At 47.1% G+C, this 25,190-nt stretch overlaps 2 protein-coding genes across 2 annotated transcripts; both read left to right on the top strand.

The window, feature by feature from the left end:
* The first annotated feature begins 20,090 nt into the window (after nucleotides 1–20,090).
* On the top strand, nucleotides 20,091–21,202 carry LOC123134994 (germin-like protein 1-1). Its single transcript, XM_044554130.1, has 2 exons — nucleotides 20,091–20,390; nucleotides 20,497–21,202. Exons 1-2 carry the CDS (start codon nucleotides 20,270–20,272, stop codon nucleotides 21,024–21,026), a joined length of 651 nt encoding a protein of 216 aa, XP_044410065.1. The 5' UTR covers nucleotides 20,091–20,269; the 3' UTR covers nucleotides 21,027–21,202.
* Nucleotides 21,203–23,589: 2,387 nt separating this feature from the next.
* On the top strand, nucleotides 23,590–24,838 carry LOC123134995 (germin-like protein 1-1). Its single transcript, XM_044554131.1, has 2 exons — nucleotides 23,590–23,941; nucleotides 24,054–24,838. The coding sequence occupies exons 1-2, from the start codon at nucleotides 23,821–23,823 to the stop codon at nucleotides 24,581–24,583; spliced, it is 651 nt and encodes a 216-aa protein (XP_044410066.1). The 5' UTR covers nucleotides 23,590–23,820; the 3' UTR covers nucleotides 24,584–24,838.
* The last annotated feature ends 352 nt before the right edge of the window (nucleotides 24,839–25,190 follow it).

Genomic DNA, 25,190 nt, shown 5'->3' on the forward strand with positions numbered 1-25,190 from the left:
CTTCAGGCGTGTCTGGCGTGCTCACTAGCCGTGCTGGCTTGGTCACCATCGGCGCTGGCGCATAGCAGGTCTTCGACGAAATGCATGAGGCAAAAGTAAGTTTTACTCCATTATATATAGGGGATCGACTAGGTCCGGCCAAAACTTAGTGGAGTAAATTGTTTACTCCACAAGATACTCCACTATTTATTGAGGATCGGTTAGAAATGCCCTTAGAAGTAAGCATGGAAGCAAAAGAGCATGTGTAGATTTAATTTAAAATGAGTTTTGCGTTTGGTGTAGTGATTATTTGTTTTTGTTTATTAGTAAAAATAGCTCCATTTTCAATTTTTATTTCAAAAGTTACCATATACAATCTATTATAGTTGTAAAAAGTGCAAAGGGTTTAGGATTTTGCTCTGTGCATTCCAAGGTTTCCGGCTCCAGAGTTTATACATACACTAGCAAACATGCTCACGCGTTGCAACGGGCGAAGAAAATCAAAGAAAATAGGAGGGCATGTAATACATTACACAAACGTGATTTTTTTATAACAAAACACAATAATCCCTAGGAGGAATTTTAAAGTTCGAAAACAAAGGATGGAATCATGCTTGCATAATAACCTATTACATCACTATAAGTTGTATTGATGGCCCTGAACAATGATGATAACACCACTAAGAATAGAAATTTTGATGTATATGTGTGAACACAAATACAGAAAATTAGGTAACTTCCGGATAGCTATTGTTTCTGTATAAAAATTGAGAATCTTAGAGCTGTTCAGAATACGTGCAAAATCCCAGCCGTGAAACAACATACCATATTGAGACATAACTTGAACATAATGTAAAATACATGCTAATGAATATCTTATAGAATTCAAGAAAATAATATGATGGACATGCAGCAATAGTCTATGTTGGTCTTTGCCAATGAAACCAACATATATTTCTTTACATTATCTCATAAAAAAACAGAAGTAAAGGAAAACATATATTTGCATAATTTATGACTATTGTAACTATCGGACATGCCCGATAATTAAAAAACCATTGGGCTTCATATATTTAGGTGGTCAATTAAAAAACAAATACAAACAATTTTATTGGCTATAAATGGTACTCACAACAGGATTGGGCTACCTTGGTGCCTTAAAGGTTATTATAAGTTAAAAGAAACATTAGTGCATTGTTTTTTATAAGTTAAAATAAACTCGACAGGGAATTCCAAGAAATCCTTTCATGGTTTAAGAAAAAAAAAAACTTTGCCAATTTTTTATTTTATATCGGCCTTCTCTTTTTTGAGTATTGTTTTCCCCATGTTTATTCACTATTGTACAAAATAAATCATGACAGTTTCTCAAGTAATATATTTCAATAAAAAAATTGCTCTCTTTTTTTCGCTTACAGCTCTTTACAAACTTTAAGAGAGTGTCGTAGCCATTGCACATCAGCCGGCCCGGGGGAATCTGAAAAAAACTAAAATGTCAACAAAAAAGGGTTGAAAGGAAATTTAATTCTAATCTGGAAATTTGCTCGTAAGTCCGGACGCTTCCAGACGTCCACGAAGTGGAGCCGAGGTCCTCTTCATTATAAATCTGGCAGGTCGTGTATTAGTTTAGGCTGAGTTGGTCAAAAACCATTTTGATACTAAAAATTATACTTATTTTAAACTAAGTATACCATAATACAATTTTCTTAATATAATTTCTTATTAATTAGCCATATAATAATTTTTCGAATAATAGTTATGTTTTAAATTTTTATACAGTTGTAATGTATATCACTGGAAATTTTGTTATGCAAAACTATTGTCTGATGTACCAAAATTTCTCTTTTTTGTTAACAAAAATCCTTCGAATTAAATTTCTAATATTGCATAAACTCTCTCTCTCTCTCTCTCTCTCTCTATATATATATATATATATATATATATATATATATATATATATATATATATATATATATATATACAGACGGTTTATTCTGCTAATATTAGCAGAATAACTATTCTGCACACCACTTCCACACTGCACGCTGAACGCAAGTGCACTGCATCTTCTTGACGACGAGCACTGCAATATAGACTAGCGAACTTCGCGTCGGAAAAAACTGCACGCAGTGTTTTTCTGGTACTGTTTTCGCTCTAATTTTTTGATTGTTTATCGGAACGAGGCGTATAATATACCGTTGAAAAGCTATGGATTAGGCGCAACTTCGACATGTTAAATAGTTTTCAAGATTCCACACGGTTTAAGAGCAGTTTTGAAAATGGTGCGACGGATGACAAGTGGCAGCATCTTTTTCTAAACCGCTTGTCAGAATGAAGAAAATGATACGCCGTTGGATAGATATCATCGAGGCGCATCTTTTTCATATATAAATGTTTCTCTAATTCGTTACGGTTTAAGAGCAGTTTCAAATTTACTAAATCGCGGAACTCTGTTTTTCAAATTTGTTGAAATTTTCGGTACTGTTTTTGCTCCAGTTTTCTAACCGTTTGTCGGAACGAGACATATGATACACTGTTGGAAAGCTACGGACAAGGCGCAACTTTCATATGTTGAAATGGTTTTGAGATTCATTACGGTTTTTAGTTAATTTTGAAAATCGTGCGGCTGACTTTGATAGGCAGCGGCTGTTTTTTCGTGAAATTTTTATGAATAACTGGTCGGAATAATTCAAATCATACGCCGTTGGAAAGATATCGATGAGACGCAACTTTTTCATGTAGAACACTCTCTCTAATTCCCTTCGGTTTAAGAACAGTTTCGATTTTACCGAAAAGCGGACACTCTGTTCTTCGCGAGACCAAAATCGTCATATTTACTGCATCGGATAGAAAAACGCATTGCTTCAAACAAAATACCGTACTGCATCAGATGGTCAAGCGCACTGCATGATTTCTTTTTGTTTAGACGTATTTTTTCTCGGACGAGGAAAGAAGAACGCACTGCTTTCAGACGAAATACCGCACTTCATTAGATGGGCAAGTGCACTGCATGGTTTCTTTTTGTTTAGACGTATTTTTTTCGGATGGGGAAAGAAGAACGCACTGCTTCAGACGAAATACCGCACTTCATTAGATGGGCAAGTGCACTGCATGGTTTTTTTGTGGGACGTAATTTTTCCCAAACAAGGTGGAGTGCACTTCATGTCGAGCGGTGGTGAACCGCAATACTATGAAAAGTGAACCACATTCTTTTTTTTATCGTCTCCGTAATTTTTTTATCTATGAGTATGCACTGCAGGGACAAGGTGAGTGTACTGCATCAATTTTTCTTTTTCCAATTTTCTTTCTACTGCACATAACAACAGAGTGAGCTGCATTAAAAAACGATTTTTCCAATTTGTTTTTGCATTTGGCAACATAGTGAACCACTGCGAGAGAGAAGATCACTGCGGCAATGAAACAAGTGAGCTGCACATAAACAAATTTTTGTTGTTGTTTTCTTCAATGAATGTTTTCGAGAGAGATGCGATCTGTACATCTCTGGACTACGAGAAGGGGCGAACGAACTACAGTGATCCTCTTTTTAATCCATAGTACAAACACACACAAATTACAATGACGAGGAACTACTACAACAACAAAAAAAGAACTCCACTTTTGTGCACAAACTGAGCTGCACTAGAGTGGCACCAGGAACTGCAACACGCCATGTAGATCACCTCCTCTCTCCCTTCAGGGATCTGCAAAGAACAGCGTGGCCAACCACACAGAGAGCGGCTGCTGGCACATCCACGGCACCGCACCAAGATCATAGGCGAACTGCAGACAAGCAATATCTGAAGAAAAGAAGGACCCAAAGTGCAATAGAACAACGGTGACGCACCGCACCACAGCAAGGGGAACTAGGCGAACTGCACGCCGGTGACGCCCTATCTTAACTGAATGCCGTAGAGGAGATCTGACGCACAATGACATCAGGATCCAGAGCCGCAGTGGGAGACAAGATTGAGATGCCCCTGGCGGCACCTGCGGGCATAAGGGAGATGTGAGGGAGGAAGATGAAGGCAATTAGGGAGAGGAGGGGAGGCTCACCTTCGGTGCTGCTGTGGTCACCTGAGCACCATCGCTGTCCATGCACCATGCAGTCCATTTGCCTACGTGAGGACGGGAGTATGGACGGCTGTCGTGCCAAAAAATGAAAAAAAAATCTTGTGATCCGCACCGCACGGTGAGGTGCACTGCAGAGCGGGGAGGGGATGTTTCTGCACGCGCCCAACAAGTGCACTACAGGCGGAGCATCGTCCGACTGAACGTCGGAGCGGGGAAGGCCGCTCGGGATCCCTCACCTCCAGGGAATGTGGCGACGGGATCTGGCCTGGGATGCTTCGATACGTCACCTGGATGTTGTGGGGGATGGGATGGGGCGGCTAGCTTGGAGGGGGCGTGGCGGCTCGGTGTGCCTAGAGGTGGGAGGCCAGCCTGGCGCCTGCAGCTGCGTACGGGGCCGGGACGGACGAATCCGGCTGCGGGGGACGGGTCGCGCCGGCCACGAGCCATGGTGGCAGAGGGGATGGCACGAATCGACGAGCGCCACCGTGGGACTGGGGCAGGGCCGCGCCGGATTCGGGTGTGGGAAGGGTGGATCCAGCCGCGACGACCAGCAGGAAGTTGGCGGATGCCCATGCTCCTCCGGCCGTCGGATGCAACTCGCGCGGCGCCACCTATGGACAAAGGAGAAGGTCGGGGAGAGATAGAGCTACGGGAATAGGATACCGACGCAGGGCGGCGCGGGGTCAGGGGCCCGTCGGCGGGCACGAGATCCGCGTGGCCGCGCATCACCGGGAGGGGTCGTGGAAGCTCGGTGGCTCGGCCCCCCGGCTACGAGTGGAGGGAGGTGATGTGGCGATGCGGGAAGGAGGTGGTGCGACGGTGGGAGGGAGGTGCTGCAGTGGGGAAGGGGAAGAAGGCGGGGGGAGACTAGTTGGTGGGCACGAGGAGCCGTGGGAGTGGGAGCAATGGGTGGGTTTTCTACTGGGATTGATCCGCTCGCTGTGTGTTAGGGTGTTAGCAGAATAAGGTTTTTGGTGTGCAGAATAAGGTCTTAAGGGGTGTTATCATAATAGACCCACTATATATATATATATATATATATATATATATATATATATATATATATATATATTTGAATATCTATCTGTGTGTTTATACATTTTTTAATATTATCAAATATCATGGTAGATATTTCTAAATCATATACACTAGCAAATATTTTAATAGTGGTTTCGAGTGCATATTAGGCAACCATTTACGATGTTTACCTAGATTCGACCCTCTCAAGGAGGTAACCCTACGTCATGCTTCTAATATGTTGATTTTGATGGGGGTACAAAGTACAGTATGATCTACCTCGAGATCGTATGAAGGAGTTCTAAACTCTAAAACCTCGTAATTTGTCTCTAAAGACTAAACCCCACGGCTCATATAGGCACCTGGGGTATATAGGGTTTACAATGGTCGGTTACAACCTAGGAATAAGCATGCCAATCATCTAAATATGTTTAAAGTTTATGCCAAGCCTAGGAACTAAATCTTCATCTTGATTACGCTATCGGTAATGGTTATCCCCCCCCCCCCCCCCCATACACTTCTCTCATGCATTACCAAGGTATATCACGAGAAAAAGAGGAGAAATGACCCCGACGACAACAGTTGGGATCCTTCCTTCAAGAACAGCCTGAAAGTCACACAAGGAGTCCCAACAGACTGAAAGTCAACACGTTACGTATATCAATTAATGACATAAAAAGGCCTATGCTTTGCAGGAATGTCGATTAATCCCATTCCGGCAAATCACGGGCACTTGGTATTTTCTACTTTCTAGCACAAATCATGCCAAAATTCATGAACAAATTCGGCATGACCTTTTCTAAAAACAAGACATATAGAGCGCCTGAAATTTCAGGAACAGAAATGAATCAACATTCCAACAAAACATAGACCACTTGGAGTTTCCTTGCAATAGAAAGAAACATGTGTGGCCACCTTTGGCACCACATACGTAGCTGTTCAAGTTTAACAAGTTCATCCACATCTTTGCCAACATGACTTCTTGTGTGAGTCATTATATATTCAATGTGAAAAACAATCTAGCCTAAAAATCCTAAATATAGTCATAATAACCCCCAAAGTAGGTTGCACCATTAGATAATATATTTCATTACGGGCATCTCAACTAATATCCATTAGATAAACACATAATAACCCCCAAAGTAGGAAACACCGGCTCCTATTCCCTGACGCGCACGATCCAAAGCTGCTCGCATACCTCTTCCTGACCACCCCCACATGCGCACTTTGGGTCGGCCCATGTGCAAAGCTAGATGCCCCAAATTTTTCTATTTGTTTTAGTTTTTTGGTTTTATTTGTTTTTTTCCATTTTTTTGCCTATTTTGAAAAAAAATGGATTCCCAAAAAGGTTCTTCATTTTTAAATGTTCGTCCATTTTCCGGAATTTCAAAAAAGTTCATACATTTTAAAAATATTTCTGGTTCAAAAAATTTCGCAAATTTGAAAATGTTCCTGGATTCAGAAACTGTTTAGGAAGTTCAAATTATTTTAACAAACTCGAAAAGGTTCACAAATTTGAAAAATCTTAATGAGTACAAAAATAGTATGTTAATTTAAAAATATGTTCTGTTATTTATGAAATATTGGCGATTTTCACAATATTTTAGCCAATTCAGAAAATCTTTACGAACATTCCTAAATCTTCAAAAAAGATCATGAATTTGAAATATACTCATAGATTTAAAAAATATTCACCAATTCATCAAAAATATTGCAATTTTCAGAAACAGTTCGTGAATTCGTTCAACAATTTGAAAAAAAATCATGAGTTTAAAAATTGTTCCAAAGTTCCAAAGATGTTCACCTTGTGTTTTTGAATTACACAAAATGTTTCGAATTTTAAAATGGAAAAATACGAAGGAAAAATGAAAAGAGAAAATAAAAAGGAAACAATAAGACCAAAAGAAAAAAAATAGTGTTCAAGGATTAAAAATCCAAAAAATAAAAACTAAAAGAAAAATGAAATTGGAAGAAACAGATGAATAAAATGGAAACAAAAAAAGATGAAAAAACATGTTCAAAGGTTTTTCTAGAACTTTCCCAGAACTGAGTGGAAAAAACTTGGAAAAACCTTGTAATGGGCTGGCCCATGTAGTGAGTGTACGCAGAGGGCGGGGTGCGCGTTTAGTCGGTATCTATCGCGTTACACGGTAAATAGGATTCCTGGGCGAGATATAGCTCTCGCGGTATTTTTTTTCATGGTAATACGTGTCTCATTTATAAAATAAAGATCCAGTTACAAGCCACGTAAGCACCGACATTACAGTACTGAAAAGATAGGATAATCCTATGCATAATACCAGCGCCTGTTCCTCTCCTCCGACACCACCGAAGCGACCACCAAAGGAAAAGAAAACAGATCACCTCTTCACCCGAGCTCGACGCGGCTCCATCGCTGATCAGCAGCTTTACGAACCTCGAAAGTAGTTTGCCAGAAGCAAAACCATTGCCGTTGAAAGAATCAGACCGGGGCAACATGTCCCCGGACACGCCATCGAACTCTAGATCTGACACCCCCGCACGACAACGACGTCGAAGGAGGAAACCAGAACTGTCGGCCACCAACCACAAACCCAGCACGGGATGCACCATCTTCCAGCTGTCATTTGCGCAAACAACCGTCTGCACGTACTTCTGGATGACAAAACCTCCCTGCTCCACCATGACGTCGGAGACAACGCCACAGCAACGGGGACAGAGCAAAAGGAGAGACACACCTGATGAAGTCGCCGCCGCCGCCTCGCCAACATCACCCATGAACCCTAACACAGCCGATCTGAAGGATCGGAAATCACACGATGCCATCAACTCCGAGACGCCGCCATCAACGGCACCGCCGATATGGGAGTGAAGCTGAGGCAGATTTATTCGTCCGGGCGCCGCTCCCACCACCCCAACGACGCACCATGACCTACAAATCCAAAACCTAACTACAGAACGGAGGAACGGGTCCCCCTCCCTCTCGCCGCCGGAGCAGCCGGAGGGAGAGGGGGCCAACGCCCTGACCGGCTGAGATCGGAGGAAGAAAATCGCCTCCCTAGTCGCCTGGCGTGGCGGCGGCTAGGGTAGGAAAACTGAGGGACTTTCCAGACTAGCAAAATTGTAGAAATCCGGCCGCCATCCCTTCACTTGGGCTTGGCCATTTAGCTTTTCTTGCGTTCTTTATGCCGTCTCGCACCACACCACTAAAAGTGTTTATTTGGATCGTTCCATGTTTTTTTTGCGAGAAAATTTCCGATCTATTCATCTTCAATCATGGCAGTACAACGAATATCAGAAATAATAAAAATTACATCCAGATCCATAGACCACCTAGCGACGACTACCAGCACTGAAGCGAGCCGAAGGCGCGCCGCCGTCATCACCCCTCCATCGCCAGAGTCGGGCACAACTTGTTGTAGTAGACAGTCAGGAAGTCGTCGTGCTAAGGCCCCGTAGGACCAGCGCACCAGAACAGCAACCACCGCAGATGAAGAATAACGTAGATCAGAAAGATCCAATCCGAAGACACGCGAACGTAGACGAACAACGACGAGATCCGAGCAAATCCACCAAAGATAGATCCGCCGGAGACACACCTCCACATGCCCACCAATCGTGCTATACGCGCCGCCGGAACGGGGACTAGGTGGGGAGACCTTTATTCCATCTTCAGGGAGCCGCCGTCATCTCGTCTTGCTGAGCAGGACACAAACCCTAGCAAAACTGAAAGAAACGACTAAAAACGGAGCCCTCCCGCCGGCCCTTGCCGAGATCCACCGCGCCCCCATGGCCCTAGGGCCACCGGAGAGGAGGCGGACCTGCGGCGGCGACGGCGGAAGGCAGAAACCCTAACTTTTTTATGGAGGAAGGAGGATGTGGCGGCTAGCCTTTCCTTCGAGACGTGGCTTGATTAACTGGATCGTTCCATGTTTTATTGGTTTTATTCTTGTTTTTCTGTCGGTTTGTACTATATCAGCCGGAATTCCTTGGTTTTAATTATGTTATTTTTTATTTTGCTTCTAATATTTATTTTTGTTCTTGATTTTATCTTTTTATTGCTTTATTTAAAAACAATCTACCGCATAAACATTTTACAAAAACATACATGAATTATTTTTGTGAATGCGTGAGTGATTTTTTTATGAATACTTTGGACATTTTCAAATGCGTGAATATTTCCGAAATTTTTGAACATTCTTTAAACAAATGGACTAATTATAAAATCCAAGAACTTTTTGAATGTTGAAGAAGATTTTGAAACCCATGTACATTTTCATATTGATTAAAATAACTATGCATGTTTTTGAGTAATCAAGAAAAGAATTTACGTATTAAAAAATTACATGTAATTTTTATAAATTTTCACACATTTTTGAAAAGTACGTATAATTTTAATATGGCAATGATAAATCCCGAATGTTTGGATTTTAAGCATGGCAACCCGAACGTTTTTTAGGCAATTTTAGTTCATGTGTGGTTGGCAAACATTACAATTTTCTGACAAAAAAACCCCAAACTGGGACAAAGTTGCCATGTCTTAACAACTAAAATTGCCACCTCGCCTCAACCAAACTTGTCATGTAAAAATGTTTCGGATTTTTTTCGGAAAGGGGGGTCTCCCCGGGCTCTGCATCAGAGTGATGCATACGGCCATCTTATTAACCAAATGAAAAGGTTCCAACAAGGTGCCAAAGTCTCCAACAGTAAAAACTGAAAAGAAAGCTCACACAGAGCCAAAATGGGCTAGAAACACAAACTAGCCAAACAAAGACGCCACAACCGACTGGCTAAAGATAGATAGGTAAACTAATTTCCTATCCTATTACATGACCGCCATCCAAACCGGTTGAAGATATCCCGAGCTACCATCTCCCAACGGATGGATCCAGTAACCAAATGCTCCCTGGCCTCCATCGGAGTGAGTAGCGACCACGAACGGATCAATGCCGTGGCTCGGAAAATAACCTGCAAAAAGTGAATACGTGATGTTCTCTTAAAAACTAAATCATTTATGCAATTCCAAATAGTCCACAATAAAGCGCAAACTCCAACACGAATATGTCTCACTAAGTCAGGCTCAATCCCATTAAGCCATGTCCCAAATAACGTGTTGACAGAATTCGGTGGAGTAATATTAAAAGCAATGTGGACCGTCCGCCAAAGGACCTTGGCCAACGGGCAATCAAGAAAGAGGTGTTTGATCGTCTCATCCCGATCACAGAAACTACACCTAGTAGGTCCTGTCCAATTACGCTTTATCAAGTTGTCCTTGGTTAAAATAACTTGTTTATGGACAAACCACATAAACACTTTTATTTTCAATGAAACTTTGACAGCCCAAACATGCTTGGAGGTAGGAATGGAGTTCGAATTAATAACATCAATATACATTGATTTAATTGTGAATACTCCAGACCTAGTCAGTTTCCAGTGTAATTCATCAGGCTATTGAGAAAGTTGAACCTCCATCAGTCTTCTAACTAGACGGAGCCATTCTTCCCAATGATTGCCCGCTAGCGACCGTCTGAACTGAATACTAAGGGGGATAGATTGAAATACCGTTGCAACGAACACCTCACGTCGTTGAACAATACGATATAAAGACGGATATTGAATGGCCAAGGGTGTGTCGCCGAGCCAAGTATCCTCCCAGAAACGTGTACTAGCGCCGTTGCCAATAACAAACGTTGTCCTATTAAACAAGGATTGTTTTACTTTCATCAGTCCTTTCCAGAAAGGCGAGTCAGTCGGCCTGACTGTGACCTGGGACAGTGATTTTGTCTGTAGGTACTTGCTGCGAAGGATTTGCGCCCACGTGGCAACAGTCTCAGATGACAACTTCCACAGCCACTTACTGAGAAGGCATCTGTTCTTTACTTCAAGATTCTCAATACCAAGACCCCCTTGGTCTTTCGGTCTGCAGATGATATCCCATTTAGCAAGCCGGTATTTTCTTTTTAGTTCATCACCCTGCCAAAAGAAACGCCATCGATAAAAGTCCAGTCTTTTCCTGACACCAACTGGGACTTCAAAGAACAATAAGAGAAACATAGGCATACTTGTGAGCACCAAATTTATTAGAATTAATCGGCCTCCGCATGACATGAGCTTGCCCTTCCAGCAACTCAGTTTCTTCTCAAATCGGTCTTCGATGCACTTACATTCTCTGTTTGTCAGCTCACGATGGTGGATTGGGATACCTAGGTAAGAGAAAGGTAAATCCCCCATCTCGCACCCAAACAATTGCCTATAAGACTCATGTTCGTCTTTGGCTCTACCAAAGCAGAACAACTCGCTCTTATGAAAGTTAATCTTTAACCCGGTCAATTGTTCGAAAAGGCATAACACCAGTTTCATATTTCTCCCCTTGGCCAAGTCATGCTCCAAAAAGATGATTGTATCATCAGCGTACTGAAGGATGGATATACCTCCATCAACAAGATGAGGTACCAAGCCACCTACTTGACCATTCTCCTTAGCCCTTCCTATCAAAATCGCTAACATATCAACCACAATGTTAAACAGGATAGGGGACATCGGATCTCCTTGTCTTAGGCCTTTATGTGTCTGGAAGTAATGACCAATATCGTTATTCACTTTAATTCCCACACTCCCTTTTTGCGTAAATGATTCAACCTGGCGACGCCAGGCTTCATCAAAAACCTTTCATACGCAATGCCTGTTGGAGGAAAGGCCATTTGACCTTATCGTACGCTTTCTCGAAATCCACCTTAAAAATTACTCCATCTAATTTTTTGGAATGGATTTCATGGAGCGTTTCATGAAGGACAACCACCCCTTCAAGGATGTTTATGTCCGGCATGAAAGCAGTTTGGGATTGTTGCACCACAGAATGCGCAATCTGTGTGAGCCTATTAGTCCCGACCTTGGTAAAGATTTTGAAACTAACATTGAGAAGGCATATCGGCCTGAACTGCTCAATTCTCACAACATTCGTTTTCTTAGGAAGCAGTGTGATAGTTCCAAAATTCAAGTGAAATAAGTGAAGCTGTCCAGAGAACAGATCATGAAACATAGGTAGCAAATCCCCCTTAATAATGTGCCAGCACTTTTTGTAGAACTCGACCGGGAATCCATCCGGTCCGGGAGCCTTATTGTTTTTCATCTGTGCAATAGCATCAAACACCTCCTTCTCTGAGAACGGGGCAACCAGAATATCATTATCAGCAGCCGATAGTTGCGGCACATCCTCAGTCCTGGACTCATCGAGGGACACACAATTATCCTCCGGAGGTCCAAATAACTGCCTATAATACTCGGTTATATAGCTTTTTAGGTTGTCCTGTCCTAAAATAGTGCCCTCATCTTGTTCAAGTTGGAAGATTCTCTTCTTTCTGTGCTTACCATTAGCAATCAAGTGAAAGAATTGAGTATTCGCGTCCCCTTGGACCACTTTGCGGACCTTAGCCCGCAAAGCCCACTTCAATTCTTCTTCGCGGAGAAGTTCTTTCAACCTCTTTCTGCCTCATTTTTAACCTGAAGCTCAGCTGGCAGCAAAATCATGGTTTCGGCCTTTAAGTATAGGGTCTGTATAAGAGAAAGGAGCCTATCCTTTTCAATCTTATACACCCCACTAAGGTGCTTAGCCCAACCCCGTAAGAAACTTCTCAAATTCCTAATCTTATTCTGCCAACACTTGACCGCAGTCCTACCTCCTGCACCCTTAGCCCATTCCCTGGCAACCAGGTCCAAGAACCCTTCGCGTTTGAACCAGGCCATCTCGAATGAAAAGGTGTTCTTGTTTCCCATGTGGTTCGGCTCCCCTGAGTCCACGAACAAGGGTGTGTGATTAGACACGCCCCGCAAGAGAGCTTGAACCGTAACAAGAGGGAACTTCTGTTCCCACTCCACGCTCGCGAGAACTCGATCAAGCTTTTCGTAAGTCGGATTTGGCATAGCATTAGCCCAGGTAAAATTTCTACCAGAAAGCTCTATCTCCCTCAGATCCAAGCTTTCAATAATGGTATTGAACATAAACGACCACCTGCCGTCAAAGTTATCATTATTCTTCTCCTCTCTCCTCCTAATGATATTGAAATCACCCCCAACTAAAACTGGAAGCTGCTCGGACCCACAGATTCGAACAAGGTCCGCCAGAAACTCCGGTTTAAGCTCGGGCTGTGCAGCACCATAAACCGCCACCAAAGCCTAGTTGAACCCATCAACTTTAGACCTAACTCGAAACTTAACCGTGAAGTCTCCCATCACTACACTTCGGACTTCAAGTGAATCGCATCTCACACCCAGCAAGATACCACCCGATCTTCCTCGCGGAGGGAGGCAATGCCAATCGAAATCAACACCACCCGCAAGAGAGGAAAGAAACTGGGGCGCAGAGTTATCTCTACCAGTTTCCGAAAGAGCAATAAAATCTAAACGATGCTCCAGAGATGCCTCAGCAAGAAACCTTCTTTTAGCCAAGTCTTTCAGACCTCTGCTATTCCAAAAGATTCCTTTCATAATTCATCATGAAATTTTTTAGTAGTCTGAATCCTAGCACTCCTACGAACTGCAGAGTCGGGATAAATCTTCTGTTTCCACTTGCGCTTTGGTTTACTAGGTTCTGTCACACGGTCCTCATAACCGGGCTCAGCGGTACTAGCAACTGCATTATCTAGGGGCACATCATCATCCTCAGACTCATGATTGGAGGGTGCTAGATCCGCACACAGGTTATCGAGCACTCTGACTCCTAACGCATCAATCTCATCATCATTCATGGGTTTTACCGCTGCAAGATTACGAATAGTCTCTAAGGCACGCTCCGCCTCCAAATCTAACAAATCATTCACCGAATTGGAAATATCACTATCAGTAGCCCCTAGTGAAACTCCTAATTGGTTTGCATTATTTATAATTTCCTCATTAGAAAAATGCAATAAAGAATTAGATATGTTGACGGACATACCAGTAGAGATCTAAGCATCATGAAGCTTGGCCGCCCTCATAGCGCACCTCTGCTGCATGTCATCAACCCCCGGAAGCTCCTGAACGCGAGCACTCATCCGTCTCCCCGTCGAGACCGGGTCAGGGATCCCGCCAAAAGCAACGACCTCCTCCCTAGTAAAGCCTCGCGCGGAATCCCACAAAGGGTCAACCAAGGTTACCGGAGGAGGCGGCTGAGGGCTCCCATGCCCCTCGGACGAGTGCCCCACACCGAGGCCCAGGTCCACAGGCACAACGGGAGAGAGGATGATAGGGACCGCCTGCCCGAGCCCTCCTCCCGCCCCACCCCTCGACGCAGAGTCGAGTGCCGTCGTCGACGGAGACGCGGTCCTCCTGACCGCCGAAGAGGGAGGAGGAGCCAGGGCCACCTGCCCCAGCCCCCCCCCCCAGCGCCATTGGAAGCGCAGGCGCCGTCACCACGACTGGAGGAGAAAGAGCCGAGGCCTCCTGCCTCGGGCCACCTCTCCCAGCACCAGCCGACGTCATCGTTACCGGCGTCGCCGGCGTCGGGATAGGGAGGAGAGAAGTCAAAGCCACCTGCCCCGAACCCCCTCCCCCAAGCTCCACCTCGGACGCAGTCGTCATCTCCGGAGCCTCGACCACAGGTGAAGCAAGGGAAATAGGAGCAACCACTGGCTCTACCTCCCCAACTCTATCCAAAGCCCTCGCCGACGATGCCATCACCAGGCGTCCAGCCGAGGATCCGCCAGCACCCTCGAACTCCAACAAAGGGAGCGTATGTTCAAACACATCATCAGAATCTACCCGGTCACTCCAAAGTCTGGGAGGGGCCGAGGCTGGCTCAAAGGACCCAAAACGCAACGAAGTCATGGGCACCGCTAGTGAGGGCGCTGGCTCAACCCCGGTCCCATCCCCGGTCAACTGAGCATGAGGGCGAGCACCATTAGACCCCTCCCGTGTCGAGTCATCAGTCGGCGCCCCCTTGGCACCCGCACTGTCGTCACCCTCGTGCATATCAACATCATTCCCATTAATCGCCTCAGCAAACAGATCCGTTTCCTTGAACTCGATCTCTAGCGAAAACACCTCTCCCCTATAAGTCCAGTTGACCACATCGGGCATGTACTCAATATCCAGAATGCTCACTAAAATCCGGGCCACTCCATGAGTACAGGTAAAAGCCATATCCACTTTCTCCGTCTAGCCAACCATAATACCCATACTGGCCACAACTTGAACATCCTGCAAAGGCTTAGATGGAGCCCCCGAAAACCTCAACCAGACCTACGTCAATGGCTTTCACTTAGGCTCCACCTTCTTCCACTCATTAAACTCCAGAATGCACTTAGTGCCAGGCACTCTACATAAGCCAAAGCTCAGCAGTCTCTGGAAATCATCCATAGTGGGGAAATCAACCTTAAAAATATTAGCCTCAAGAGGAACCATCTCCCATTGGAAGTCTCCCGGTGCCAGCTCTTGAAGCCTCCGCACAATCTGAGCCTCAGTTACCGCACCCTGGGTAGCTTTCACAACCCCGGTGGTCAAGCTCATTGTCTCCTCCGGAATCTCTCTCGCGGCAGGTGACTCAAAGAACATTAGCTCAGCACAATATACCCCATACATTGTCAGAGCCGGAGCCTGGTCACGCAATAACGGGCAATCCCCCGAGGCATGAGCTGGCTTGCCACACGACTCACACAGCTCCGCCACGCACTCAGCAATGAAGTGGCTCTTCTCACCACAACGGTAGCAAAGCATCCTTTCCTTTCTACGCGCCCACTTGGACGCCCTCTCTGCATCAGACCTGTCGGTAGCCTCAACCACAGTCCCAGTCGCAGGAACCTCAACATTGGCCAAGGCCGTCACCACATCCATCGCCTGGGGAGGGAGATCCGTGGACTGAGCGTGATCGGTCTCCACTGCTGACGCCGCATGGTCAACAACTGCCAGAGGCGGAGGCTGTCGGCGATACCTCCAACGGCCACCACCCCGACCACCACGATGTCCACGGTAGCCACCTCTCTGGCGGTGGTCCGGACCTGAGGCTCCCTCGACAAATCCACATGGAGGGCCGAGAAACGGTCTCTCAGTAGACCCGTCACTCTGCCAGGCATAACCTCAACCTCCTCCTGTGGAAGAGGAACCACGATGTTGTCCCTCTCCATACGCATCATACCCATCGTCCCCCAACTCGCCTCGGGGTGGATCATGGGACTCTCTAGTGTTAGAATTCCGCCTTGTCTGTGCCGGTCCCAACCTGTTCTGAGCTGGCCTCGCGACGACGTGAGGCGGAGGCGCGGCACGAGGCTGACCGCCCGTAGATGTCGGCGCCACCCCAAGGGCAAAACCACCCCGGCCAGCAGCAGCCACACCGGCCGCGCCCGACGCTTGCGGCCGAGGCCCACCATGACCCGCGGTCGGCTGAGCGGCGAACGCCGCACCCGGCGCTGGAGGCCTCAGCCCGCCCCGCCCTATCGCAGATTGCAAGGGCACTTGCCTCAGCAGCCGCACGCCCAAGTGGCCAGTGCCACGGCCCGGGTTGCCCAGAGAAACACCCCCGCCTGCCAGCGGTCTCTGGCCAAGCGGCACCAGGGCTCCACGCCCGACACCGTCCGCCGGCAGCGGAGCCGGCCCGCTCCGTCCTGCTGGAGCGGATGAGACACTCTTCTTGGCTGGCGGCGGCGCAGCCCCGCGGCCGGCCATGTCCAGGAGAGGCCGGATCCTCCTCGCCCGACGAGCACCACACACCGGGAAACCTCGGGTCCCGTGTCTGTGAACCCTAGGAGCAGCAGGAGACGGCGCACGCAGGAAAGAAGATCGATCACCCTCGAACGTGCATGGGATCACGATACGGGTAAGACTATGGTCCGATACAGCATGGGCCTCATACCCATCTGACCCTGGGCCATCTCCTTGCGGACCCGGCTCCCTCCGAGCGGGCCAGCACAACCCAGTAAGTGTTTCAAACGTAGCGATCTCATCTCCGAGATCCCGGTCGCCGGCACGGCCATCACGGGCGCCACCGGTGCCTGACGAGTTGATCCGCCTCGCATGCTTCCTCTTCTTAACAGTAATCCACGACTCCGGCCTAATCATATCGAAAAGCGTAAGATTCGGAAGACTCACCTGTTGGAAATATGCCCTAGAGGCAATAATAAAAGCATTATTATTATATTTCCTTGTTCATGATAATTGTCTTTATTCATGCTATAATTGTGTTATCCGGAAATCGTAATACATGTGTGAATAATAGACATCAAAATGTCCCTAGTGAGCCTCTAGTTGACTAGCTCGTTGATCAACAGATAGTCATGGTTTCCTGACTATGGACACTGGATGTCATTGATAACGAGATCACATCATTAGGAGAATGATGTGATGGACAAGACCCAATCCTAAACATAGCACAAGATCGTATAGTTCGTTTGCTAGAGTTTTCCAATGTCAAAGTATCTTTTCCTTAGACCATGAGATCGTGTAACTCCCGGATACCGTAGGAGTGCTTTGGGTATGCCAAACGTCACAACGTAACTGGGTGACTATAAAGGTAGACTACGGGTATCTCCGAAAGTGTCTGTTGGGTGACATGGATCAAGACTGGGATTTGTCACTCCGTATGACGGAGAGGTATCACTGGGCCCACTCGGTAATGCATCATCATAATGAGCTCAGACTGACCAAGTGTCTGGTCACGGGATCATGCATTACGGTACGAGTAAAGTGACTTGCCGGTAACGAGATTGAACAAGGTATTGGGATACCGACGATCGAATCTCGGGCAAGTAACATATCGATAGACAAAGGGAATAGCGTACGGGGTTGATTGAATCCTCGACATCGTGGTTCATCCGATGAGATCATCGTGGAGCATGTGGGAGCCAACATGGGTATCCAGATCCCGCTGTTGGTTATTGACCGGAGAGTCGTCTCGGTCATGTCTGCTTGTCTCCCGAACCCGTAGGGTCTACACACTTAAGGTTCGGTTACGCTAGGGTTGTAGGGATATGTATATGCAGTAACCCGAATGTTGTTCGGATTCCCGGATGAGATCCCGGACGTCACGAGGAGTTCCGGAATGGTCCGGAGGTAAAGATTTATATATGGGAAGTCCTGTTTCGGGCATCGGGACAAGTTTCGGGGTTATCGGTATTGTACCGGGACCACCGGAAGGGTCCCGGGGGTCCACCGGGTGGGTCCACCTGTCCCGGGGGGCCACATGGGCTGTAAGGGGGTGCGCCTTGGCCTAATGGGCCAAGGGCACCAGCCCCACATAGGCCCATGCGCCTAGGGTTTAAGGGGACAAGAGTCCTAGGAGGGTAAGGCACCTCCTAGGTGCCTTGGGGGGGAGGGAAACCTCCCCTTGGCCGCCGGCCATAGGAGATTGGATCTCCTAGGCTGCGCACCACCCCCCCTTGGCACCCCTATATATAGTGGGGGAGAGGAGGGACTTCATACCTGAACGCCCTGGCCTTTGGTTGCCTCCTTCTCCCTCCCCAACACCTCCTCCACCTCCATAGTGCTTATCGAAGCTCTGCCGGAGTACTGCAGCTCCATCAACACCACGCCGTCGTGCTGCTGTTGGTGCCATCTCCCTCAACCTCTCCTCCCTCCCTTGCTGGATCAAGAAGGAGGAGACGTGGCTGTTCCGTACGTGTGTTGAACGCGGAGGTGCCGTCCGTTCGGCGCTGGTCATCGGTGATTTGAATCACGTCGAGTACGACTACATCATCACCGTTCTTTTGAACGCTTCCGCTCGCGATCTACAAAGGTATGTAGATGCATCTAATCACTCGTTGCTAGATGAACTCCTAGATGATCTTGGTGAAACGAGTAGGAAATTTTTTGTTTTCTGCAACGTTCCCCAACATCACCTTAGGTAAGGGACCCTTCCAAGGTCTGAGCGCCGACACCGCCGTCCTCCGATGAACAACGCGTCGGATTATCTCATTCTTCTCGCCTGCGTGAAGACCGATTCGCGCCGGATCGTCCGATGGCAGAACATGATTGATCGTAGTTGCCACTTCATCTTCGTTATAACCTGAATGAAAAAAGTCACAAATGAGATCCGAAGGTGTCACTGAGGGTGAGGGCGATGACTTCGCCGGGGATGCATCCCCATCGTCGTCCGCATCATCCTCGTCGGACTCGGCGAGAGCCCAGAACCGCCCGCCGACGCGCCGGCGATCATCGGCGGCGGACGGCGCCATCGCGGCCGCGAGCACGGGAGCCGCCCCGTCGCCCGACGACGAGTGAGTGAAGCTGTGGTGCTCGTTTGCATGCGGAAAAAAAAATGTTCCGGATGAAATGCTTAAAATCCGAACGTTGAGATTTTATCGGGGTACGTGCCCTGTCGGTGATAGAGACGGCCGGACAGCTACCGATTTACTCCCTGACCACTAACCACCAGGAACCGCATGTAATGCTTTGCAGTTTGGCACAAGTCTCCCCTCGCCCTCGCCCTAATTGAATAAGGTCAGTGGCTGAGTGCTCGGTGTAGCCCAGGGAAAAATATATTCCCACAAGAAACAAAAGTCTCTGATGGAGCATGGTGCTGGGCAACGTGATTTCCAGCATCATTAGTAGTACGTAGTTCTATAGTACATCTAATCTCTCCTGTAGGAGAGCTGTTCCAGCTCAGCCTCGCAAGCAAAACAGTCAGAAGCCATCGTTCTCCTCTCCTCTGCTGGAACAAAATCAGGATGGAGTTATTGACCAGAATGGCTGCTCTCTGATGCAAGTGGAATTGATTACTGGCAGAGACAGCTTCCGTTCCATCAGGCAGGGTCCTCTTTTGTTTTGGCAACCACCCCAGAGGCGGAAACTCAACTTGGTTACCATGAGGTCTAACGGTACGAACTAACATGTGCAAGTGCAACTACTCGAGCCACCCGTCGCCATGTGCAATCCTGCATTGTTTCTGGCGATCGAGACCCACGAAACAGGGGTGTTGTTTCCAAGAGGATACGCGTCATACGCCTCGTGTCAATAATCGATGAACCGTGGATCTGATCCAGAAACGCATGTGAAAGGGTAGCCTGCAAGGAGCGCATAAACAACTACTCCTACACCCTCATTGAATTGGCTCCAAATTAATGTAATCGGATGCTTGAATTGGCTCCCATCCGGCCATGTCGCGTCGTCGCAGCCCACCCTGTTTGTTTGACCTTGAAATGGCGATCCCATCCATAGTTCGCAAATCACCTTGCCTACAAGTACCACCTCCTACCAATGCTATTTCCAGAACCAAGCTATACTACCACCAAGCTCGTAGTAAGCAAGCATTGAGCAATCGAACATGGCGAGGCTTCAGCTTTCCGTCGTGGCGGCCTGCACCGTCCTCCTCGCGCTCGCGGCCCCCTCCCTCGCCGGCGACCCCGACATGCTCCAGGACGTCTGCGTCGCCGACCTCGCATCCCGTGAGTCATCCTGCTGCTGAGTTATTCACTCAACTTTGTCAACTTCCATGTTGCATCTTGTGTGCTAGCTGGATCTTGCTGATGGCTGACCCATGAATGGCGGCAGCAATCAAGATCAACGGGTTCCCTTGCAAGGCCAACATCACGGCCGACGACTTCTTCTTCGCCGGACTCAAGAAGGCCGGCAACACCAACAACCCGGCGGGGTCCGTCGTCACGGCGGCCAATGTGCAGTCATTCCCCGGGGTGAACACGCTCGGCGTGTCCATGGCCCGCATCGACTATGCCGTGGGAGGGCAGAACCCGCCACACACCCACCCGCGCGCCACCGAGATCATCTTTGTCACCGAGGGAACTCTGGAGGTGGGATTCATCACCACGGCCAACAAGCTCTTCACTAAGGTCGTCACCGTCGGAGAGGTGTTTGTCTTCCCGCGTGGGCTCGTGCACTTCCAGCAGAACAGGGGAGACTGCCCCGCCTCCGTCATCGCCGCCTTTAACAGCCAGCTTCAGGGCACCCAGGCCATCGCCACCACGCTCTTGGCTGCCACACCACCGGTGCCGACGGACGTGCTGGCCAAGGCCTTCCGGGTCGATAACGAAGACATCGACGCCGTCAAAGCAAGGTTCAACTAGGGAGCCTCTGCTGTCGGCAGCTCTCCATCCGTTTCGGAAGAAAACAAATCGTTTGTTTGTTACTGAATAAATGGTAATCAAGTCATCAAGTGAGCTGTAGCGTGTAGTTGATTTGTTGTTGTGTATGTTACATTTGTTGCTCTTTGAGATAATAAAACTTGCTTCTGTTTCGCGCACTGTATGTTACCACATTTTAGTAGTGCGATGTGTTATTACATTGGTTTTTTCAACTTGTCAACCAGTGGCGGAGCCAGCTCAAACTTAGAGCCTGGGCAAGATATACGTAATGCCAAGTTAATTATATTTTTCCCAAATAAACAGTTAAGAAACCATTTGTTTACTACTAGAGCTCCATGCACATGCACCATGGGAGCCCGGGCAGCAGCCCCGGCTCGCCGGGTGCTGTCTCCGCCACTGTTGTCAACTAATCTATAACTTGGCAGTAGTTTTCCAAGCTACATTTTTCATAAGAACTAACCACCCAAATACAGGAGAACTTTGTCGCATGAGAAAAAAATCAACTGATAAGCGCAAGAGGAAAAACCAGGAGATACCGGAGAAAAAAACCACCCACGTAAAGAAGAAAACCAACTGATAAGCGAGAAAGGGAAAACCGAGAGAAGTGGTTCTCGAAGCGTTTGAGTAGCAAGATTAAAATTGGGACGTTAGCATATAGCTTTTCGGAACAGAACCTGTAGTACAATTAAGTCTCTCGCTCTCGCATGGTATGGTACGAAATACTACAATCTTTATTTGCCTTTGTTACTTAGCTCTAATGATTGCCCTAAACGATGGGCCACTCTAGAGGTAAGTGGTCTCTCTTTTTTAATTGAAGTTTTGCTGTCCTTTTTGAAGAAAACATTTATGGTGGTTATACTCGCTCCGTCCCAAAATAAATAAGTGACACAAATTTATACTAAAGTTAACACAAAGTTGAGTTACTTATTTTAGGACGGCGGAAATATTAAACTATGCATAATGAATACATCCTTCGCTAGTAATACATTAGCCAAAAATGAAGGATACCCCCCGTTCCAAACAGTAGTTCGGGGATCCATCAACAGCGCTATTAGCTTCCCTAGGGCAATGATTAAAAGAAACAAAACTGAAGTTGCGAGACAAGAATGAGCACTCTTCGAAGATGGCTGCAGTGGGGCCTATAAAATTACGTTCTTCATCACTTTGATCGCCTCGAGGCAGCCTGATTCAATACTCAAAAAGAAAAAGAGACTGTCTGATTTAACCTCGATAAAATTATAGCCGACCTGACCTGCCAAGTTCAGACCGTGTAGAAGTGTCCCCACCTCTGATGTTACTGCATGTCTGCATCCTAAGTATGAGCAATTTTTGGTGTGTTTTGACAGCCTCGCCGGTCCAAGACGTTAGAAATAAGGTACATGGTTGCAAATTGTAAAATTTAAGACCCGTCTGGTCACTGTCCGTGAGCGCATCCACGGGTTCTGGCTGTAGATGCTCTAATCACCATGAAGAACATCAGATTCTTCGGCATAAGTCTCGCCTCGCTCTCGCTGCTTCGTCCGCTATACTCCCTCCGTTCCATAATGTAATGCATATAGATTTTCTGCAATGTCAAACTTAAGAAACTTTGAGCAAGTTTATGAAGAAAACTATCTATATCTCCAATACCAAACATATACGATATGAACATTATGAACATTTAACTCACCATGTATCCGATGATATACATTTGGTATTCTAAATATAAATATGTTTCTCGACTTTTAAAAATATATACATGCACTACATTATGAAATGAAGGAAGTATTTAAAAATATGGTGAGTGGGTGAGTGCTCGGTTTAGCCAACGGAAAAAATATTCCCACAAGAAACAAAAGTCTCTGATGGGGCATGGTGTTGGGCACCATGATTTCCAGTAACAATTAAGTAGTTCTAACAATTAAGTAAGTAGTACGAGAGCTGTTCCAGATCAGCCTCGCAAGCAAAAAATAGTCAGAAGCATCCTTCTCATCTCCTCTCCTGGAACAAAATCTGGATGTAGTTGTTGAGCAGAATGGCTCCTCTTTGATGCGAGTGGAATTGATTACTGGCTGGGACAGCTTGCCATCAATGAGGCAGGGGTATGTATGTATTGGTCAATCACCGTGAGGTCTAACGGTACTATCTCGCTCGGTCCGGTTTATCAGGCCCCCTCTTATTTAGGCTAAAGTTTGAACAAAGATTTATCTAAACAAATGTAAACTATATGCCACAAAAATTATACTACCGGAAACCTATTTCGAATACAAATTCAAGACTATATTTTTGTACCATATACATTATATTTTATTAGTCAAATAGATGGTCAAATTTTGACCCAAAATATGAGAGGGCTACTAAACCGGGAGCGGAGGGACTACGAACTAGCATGTGCAACTACTCGATACACCCGTCGCCATGCATGTGCAATCGTGCATTGTTCGTGGCAAGAGACCCGCGAAAATTGGGGGGGGGGGGGGGGGGGGGGGGGGGGGGGGTTGTTTCCTCGTGTCTCATAGCGTGCCACCGAATGGATTGGATCATGGATCTGACTCAGAGTAGTATATCTCCATTGGCTCCAAATTAATGGAATCGTATGCTTGCTTCTCCCTCCCCATCCAACCCTGTCGCCTCGTCGCAGCCTACCCCTGTTTGACCTTGGGATAGCGATGCTATCCATAGTTCCACACACGAATCAACTTGCCTACAAGTACCACCTCCCTGCCTCTGCTATTTCCAGACCCAAGCTATACCACCAAGGCCAAGCTCATAGCAAGCAAGCATTGACCAATCGACCATGGCGAGGCTTCACCTTTCCGCCATAGCGGCCTGCGCCGTCCTCCTCGCGCTTGCCGCCCCCTCCCTCGCCGGCGACCCCGACATGCTCCAGGACGTCTGCGTCGCCGACCTGGCATCCCGTGAGTCATCCTGCAAAATTATGAGTTCATCTTAGCTTGTCAGCTTCTTCTTTGGATCTTGGTGTCCTGGTTGTTGCTCACGCTGTGTGTTCGATCAAATGCTTCGCGGCAGCGATCAAGATCAACGGGTTCCCGTGCAAGGCCAACATCACGGCAGACGACTTCTTCTTTGCCGGTCTCAAGAAGGCCGGTAACACCAACAACCCCGCAGGGTCGGTCGTCACGGCGGCCAACGTGCAGTCATTCCCCGGGGTGAACACGCTCGGCGTGTCCATGGCGCGCATCGACTACGCGGTCGGAGGGCAGAACCCGCCGCACACCCACCCTCGCGCCACCGAGATCATCTTCGTCACCGAGGGAACCCTCGAGGTGGGCTTCATCACCACCGCCAACAAGCTCTTCACTAGGTTCGTCACCGTCGGAGAGGTGTTCGTCTTCCCTCGTGGCCTCGTGCACTTCCAACAGAACAGGGGACATCGCCCCGCCTCCGTCATTGCCGCCTTCAACAGCCAGCTCCAGGGCACACAAGCCATCGCCACCACACTCTTCGCTGCCACACCACCAGTGCCAACCGACGTGCTGGCCAAGGCCTTCAGGGTCGATAACGAAGACATCGACGCCGTCAAGGCCAGGTTCAAGTAGGAAGCCTATGCCCTGGGCACCTCTCCATCCGTTTCGGAAGAAAAGAATCATCAGTTCGTATTACTAAATAAATTGATGTAGCGTGTAGTTGATTTGTTCATGTGTATGTTACATTGATGTGTTGTACATTAGCGTTTTAAACTTGTCAACAAGTCTATAACTTGGTAGTTTTGCCAAGCTATATTTGCTGTAAGGACAAAGGGCAACTCCAACGGGTTGACCTAAACGGACACGCAATGTATCTGTTTTTTTATCTGTTTAGATCGCCACGCGGACACCAAAAGTCTACTTGTGTCCCGCCCGCCGGTGCGCCTAACGCGTCGGGCAACATTTCAGTTTTTTGGCCAAATTTTGAAATAAAAATATATACACTGCCATCAAAAGTTCATTTGGTACATTAATTAAAATAAAAACATAACCAAAATGTTTTAAACCTAGATCTACTCTACTAGTCGTCGCCCTTGCCCTTGTCGTCATCCGCGTCGACGAGGTCGATGTACATCGGCCGGCCATGGATATGGCCATGGTGTCAGTCTTGCCGCCGGCGCGTGCGGTGGGGTAATTGGCTGCTGCTTCTGCTTCGGCTCCACCCACTCAGGCGGGCAAG

This window comes from Triticum aestivum, chromosome 6B (assembly GCF_018294505.1).
Source record: "Triticum aestivum cultivar Chinese Spring chromosome 6B, IWGSC CS RefSeq v2.1, whole genome shotgun sequence".
Classification (NCBI taxonomy): domain Eukaryota; kingdom Viridiplantae; phylum Streptophyta; class Magnoliopsida; order Poales; family Poaceae; genus Triticum; species Triticum aestivum.